The sequence below is a fragment of the Populus euphratica genome, unplaced genomic scaffold, assembly GCF_000495115.2.
Source record: "Populus euphratica unplaced genomic scaffold, PopEup_1.0 scaffold4946.1, whole genome shotgun sequence".
Classification (NCBI taxonomy): Eukaryota; Viridiplantae; Streptophyta; class Magnoliopsida; order Malpighiales; family Salicaceae; genus Populus; species Populus euphratica.
Window position 1 is genome coordinate 1 of NW_011504708.1, and position 5,154 is coordinate 5,154.

Consider the following 5,154-nt stretch of genomic DNA (forward strand, 5'->3'; position numbering starts at 1 on the left):
ACGATATTAAAAAAAATCATTAATGTTAAACCAAATGGGCTATATTTGTTGTCAAAAAATAGTATGTGACTCATTTATCTTTGACAACAAGTGAGGCATTTCAGAATCATTTTTTATATATTTTTTTAATATTGATAAATTTATCTAATCAAGATCTTTTTTATAATTGGAATTTTAATATTTTTTAAAGTCTTCTTTTTATCTCTCTTTTCTCATGCTCATTCAATAAAAAAAAATTAGATTTTATTATTATCAATAGCAGCAAGCTTTAAATGCTGTGTTTTCCAATTATTATACGTATAAACAATGTTGTTTTTTTTAAAAAAATTCTAATAAGCCAAAAAAAAAAATAGCCCCATGTTTGTTTGCATGTCATAGGGATGAACATCCTAAAAGCGACCACTTATGATTAATTTCTTTTGCGATAAAAAAAAAAAGAAAAAGAAAAAAGAAGAACCAAGAATCTTACTTCCTATTAGGAGAGAATTAACGTCAATAACCTTAAAGTAATTATGAAAGCAAGAAACACTGCGGGATTTCTTTTGGAAGAGGAGAGCGAGAGCAAAGGTAAAATTTAACACCTCATTCCCAATATAATTGTTTAACGGAGACTATCTAGTCAAATGGAAAGATGATAAAGAAATGGAAATTGGCAGTTTGAATTGGAACTGCAGGAAAAGTTAAAGCATGAGACTTCCTTAGGAATCAAGGGAGTCCCATCTTTTTTAGTAAATTATTATTAAAATAATCCCTATAATCTTACAAAAGGAGTTAAATAAATTTTCTTAGTTTTTAAAACTAATTAATTAATCTTTTAATAAATGTTGACCGAACTTAATTTAATATTACTTCATTTTAAAAAAATGACTTCTTTTCTCATCACTATTTCTATGTTATCCATTTGTTTGTTTGTTTTTTTTTGTTTTTTTCGATCTTCTTAGTTCTTAAAACAAATAAATAAATTAAGTTAAAAAAGATAGAATAAACGAAAAACACAAATTAATTATTTTTTAAAACTAGAAGGATCATTTAATTTGTTTGGTAGAACTATAATTTATAATTTCTCATTTCATGATTGTGTTGGACGGACCGTTACCAAGTCACACCATCATCGAATGGCCATGAAAAATCCATAAGAACATTACCTCAAGAAACATTAGCTGCACTCAACCAGTAGACTTGAGAAGGTAGGGGAATTCTTTATCAAGTAGGAAAAAAAAAGGAGAAAATTAATCAGTAACATCATTTTGATTGAATTGAAAGCTCTCAGTAACATCATTTCCATTCAATTGAAGACAAATTTCCATTGATCAACCCTTAAGCTATAGTTTTTTTTTGTTTTTGTTTTTTTAATATCCTTAAGCTATAGATGACAGAAAATGAACCATCCATATCTGTATAATCCCTCTATACTGAATAAAAAATGCCTCTTTGCTAGCCTGGCCCCAATAGTTATATGATATATTAACATGGCTACGCAGATATATCTTTAAGCATCATCAGTTAGTTTCATGCTGCCTCTGTTGCTGAATTGCCTTGTAGCACTGTAGACTGCAAAGCGGAAGCTTCGACTTGGAATCTCGATACTTGTATGGGTTAGTACAAGAAGGGCCCGCACACTTCTCTCTTGGAGGAGGATAGCTGCACATTCGGAGAGAATTCAAATCATCAATAAACAATCGTTGATATCAGCTTGGCCTCGTAAATTTGGTGCTTTGGCATGAATTTTCAATTTGCAGAAGAAAACAAAACCTGCAGGGTTTAGAGTCGAATATACTGGGGAGACCCATTTCTTTGGGAAATGTCACAACAGTCCCTGTAGGACCCATGACCCATCTGACGGTACTCGATGCATGCATCTGGGCGTTGGTAGCCTTCTCCTAAACATGAACATGTGAGAAATTTGAACGCAGCTTTGTACAAGACACTAGGAAGTTCACCAGACAATTGCGGATACCTGTGCCAACTCTTCCAGACGCTTCTTCATTTTCTCTTCTCGTTTTTTTCTGCTGGAATCTTGACCAAGAATTTTTCTTATAGCTTCAGCCTACAAAATCAAAACCAAGAAAAAATAAAGCATATGCCTGTTTAACCTTCGTGAATCTCTCATGCATATGGCATGCAACTGTATACACACAAAAACAAACCTCAGATTCTCTAGCAGCCTTCTCAACTTGCAATCTTCGTCTCTGAGCGGCCTCAGCTTTCTTTGATTGCTGCTCGACCTCTGTAAGTTTCTCCTTTTGCTCTGGAATAAACAAGAACAAGCAATCACAAGAGGCAAGCTACAATTAATAAGAAACTAGAGTTCTAATGGACAATAAAACACGTATGGAAGCGATTCATTCTCACTTTTTGATGGTGCAGGTGGTAATCCATTTGGAAACTCAATTAAGTTAGCATCAGGAACAGAAGAGCCATCTTTGCTTGACTGAAGAGCCCGTTGACGCTTAGTTAAAGTCAGCTCCCTCTTACCATGTGTCAATGACTCAACATATTCCTTTTTCTGCTTCTTCTTACTACCTACAAACTCACCATCAGATAATGGTTCTTCTTCCTCGTAATCTTCATCCTCTGGTGCTTGGTCTGATCTGGATATTTTTTTCCCATCTTTAACCAGCCTCGAAGCACCAATGCTTCCCAGGGTAGAAAGTTTTCGTTGTTTCTTACTTGATTCATCATCATCATTTCCATCATCTTCCTTATGTCTTGATGGGACTTCCTTATGTCTTGATGGGACTTTTAACTTGAGTTTCTCCAGGTACCGGATCTCGTCGTCGTCGTCATCCTCACCAAATTCCCCATCCAGAACATGCCTCTTGGTGGCCCGCTTGTTCTTACGTTCGGACTTATTTCCTTGTTTCCCAGCAGTATTTTTGCCCGAAGTCTTCCCCATTAAACAATCCTCTTTCCCGAGACTAAACCCTACTCTAGAGAATTCCTTCCAAGGAACTCCTTGCAAACCTGGCCTCTTACCTGAAACAAAACGTTCCTCCTCTAAATTCCCCTGCAATAAAATAATTTAAAATAATAAGATTACACCAGATTCTAACATTACTCAATAATGAGATCACTTATCAGGTGAGATACTGAGATAATACACATTAATATTAGGTGAGATACTGAGATAATACACATTAATATTAGGTGAGATACTGAGATAATACACATTAATATTAGGTGAGATACTGAGATAATACACATTAATATTAGGTGAGATACTGAGATAATACACATTAATATTAGGTGAGATACTGAGATAATACACATTAATATTAGGTGAGATACTGAGATAATACACATTAATGGGGTAGATATTCTTCCATAAAAGTGAAGACAAAAAGGATGCCAAATAAACCCACATAAACAAATCTATGTGCGCAAGCTGAAAATTGGTGTCAACAACTGATCCAAAAAATGCAAGTAATAATGAAGAATTGGTCAAATTACTATGCGAGTAGTTCTATAAAGTATTGCAAACTCTACGAGGAAGTTCTTGAAGTTATACACCTCCAACAACCAGTACAAACCTTCCCCCGCGCTATTAAGAGATAGGTAATTCTAACTTTAAGTTAAAAATAAATATACAAGTTAAAATTAGTGCAACAGACAGATACAAACCTTCAGGTGCACTGTTAGGAGGTGTGTGATTTCCCAAAGGTAATTAAAAAAAAATACTTGACATTTAAATTGGTATTTGGTCAAAATGAACGTCCAAAAGCAAATGCAATGCATGAATATGCACGCAAGAATTAAGAGGTCGCCATAATTCATGCAGTCAAGATGACAAGAACACCTGAAGACTAAGTTTCTGCCTCGTGCTGGAGGTGTCTGAGAATCGGGGATTCTTTGTAGAAGGCACGCCATTAGTAGTCGAGTTGGCATTAATTGTGTGTGTCACATCACCAACCTTAAACTTGACCTTTTTAAACTTGCTTTCATTTCCTAAAACATCAAAACTCACTCCTGACTGCTCTGAACTCCAACTTTCACCATTCCTTCCACAATACATATTCGCAGTTCTAGACTCCACATCCTTGCATTCCTTCAGCTTGCTTTTGCTTCTCCAATTCACAGGGGCAAGAGCACCTTCACGAGAAGTTTTATTGTTAATCACACTTCTCCTTGAGTGACTGTCAGAAAGTGCTCTTTTTCTTTCAGCTCTAGTAGTAGCCGAAGAAACCCTGGACACGGATTGATTAAGACCAAATTCTTTCCTCCTACAATTATCAGCATTCTCATCACTGGAAGCCTTGCTCATGTCATCTGAAGGTGGTGATATCGATAATGATGAACGATCACAATTGTCTGTAAATGTCTGGGAATCCTTAGGTCGGCGAGAAATTTGACTCCTCTTCTTTCTTACTGCACTTCCCATGGCATCAAACTGAGCAAGACCCAACTCTTCCATGTGGTGAGAAACTACCCACTCATTGCTGCTTCAAGTCAGATAAGCACAAAGTCATAATAACCACCTACTCCAAAGATGGCTTTCGTAAAACCTGCATCAAAAACCTAGCAATTATATTGGATAAACCCTGAAAAAGAACTAACATGCATATTACTTTCTCATCACATTAGAATAACCATGAGAGTGGAAAACTGATGCGAGAGGGAATAGAAGAATAAAGCATTCAAGGCACAGCATCCAGAGAAGTCATTCCAAAACGGAAGATACAAGTAATACATCTTGGAACTAAAACCAAATAAAGTAAGCGGAATTCAAAGATAGAAATGATAAAAAAAAAACCTCATCACAAACAATGACGCAGTCTGCTGGCATCAAGCTCAACAATAAAAGAGCAAAGAACCCAAAACCCAGGAAAACAAAACCTCATTAGATAGGCAGACAGATACAAGATAAAGCACCAAATTACTGGATAAATGAAAATCAATAGGGGAAATTGTACAAAATTTAACCATATAAAAGTCAAAGCCCAGTGAATTGAAAACTTGAACAAATCGGTGTGACATCTAACCAAGCACAATGACCCATGAATAAAACCAATTGACAAACCGCAGCAGCAACTGAACACTTATGAATCAAAGGAAACACAAAATTTTAACCAAACAGGACCCCAGACGACAACACTAACTCAATTCCCGTGAATCCTCGCCGGAGACACTAAAAACATTAAAAAATAACACAAATCA

The 5,154-nt window shown here is 35.7% G+C and overlaps 1 protein-coding gene across 1 annotated transcript; it reads right to left on the reverse strand.

The window, feature by feature from the left end:
• Window positions 1-1,229: 1,229 nt before the first annotated feature.
• On the reverse strand, window positions 1,230-4,728 carry LOC105120121 (INO80 complex subunit B-like). The gene is made up of 6 exons (XM_011018308.1): window positions 3,797-4,728; window positions 2,353-3,007; window positions 2,148-2,248; window positions 1,958-2,047; window positions 1,753-1,880; window positions 1,230-1,641 (listed from the first exon to the last, which is right to left on the reverse strand). The coding sequence occupies exons 1-6, from the start codon at window positions 4,409-4,411 to the stop codon at window positions 1,500-1,502; spliced, it is 1,731 nt and encodes a 576-aa protein (XP_011016610.1). The 5' UTR covers window positions 4,412-4,728; the 3' UTR covers window positions 1,230-1,499.
• Window positions 4,729-5,154: the final 426 nt, after the last annotated feature.

Excerpts from the sequence above, each read along its gene's own strand:
- LOC105120121 (XM_011018308.1), bottom strand. The coding sequence starts at position 4,411 with ATGGAAGAGTTGGGTCTTGCTCAGTTTGATGCCATGGGAAGTGCAGTA. Across the intron at positions 3,008-3,796 it reads GGCAGAAACTTAGTCTTCAG|GGGAATTTAGAGGAGGAACG; the intron begins GTGTTCTTGTCA and ends ATTTTATTGCAG. Across the intron at positions 2,048-2,147 it reads AGGCTGCTAGAGAATCTGAG|GCTGAAGCTATAAGAAAAAT; the intron begins GTTTGTTTTTGT and ends TTGATTTTGTAG.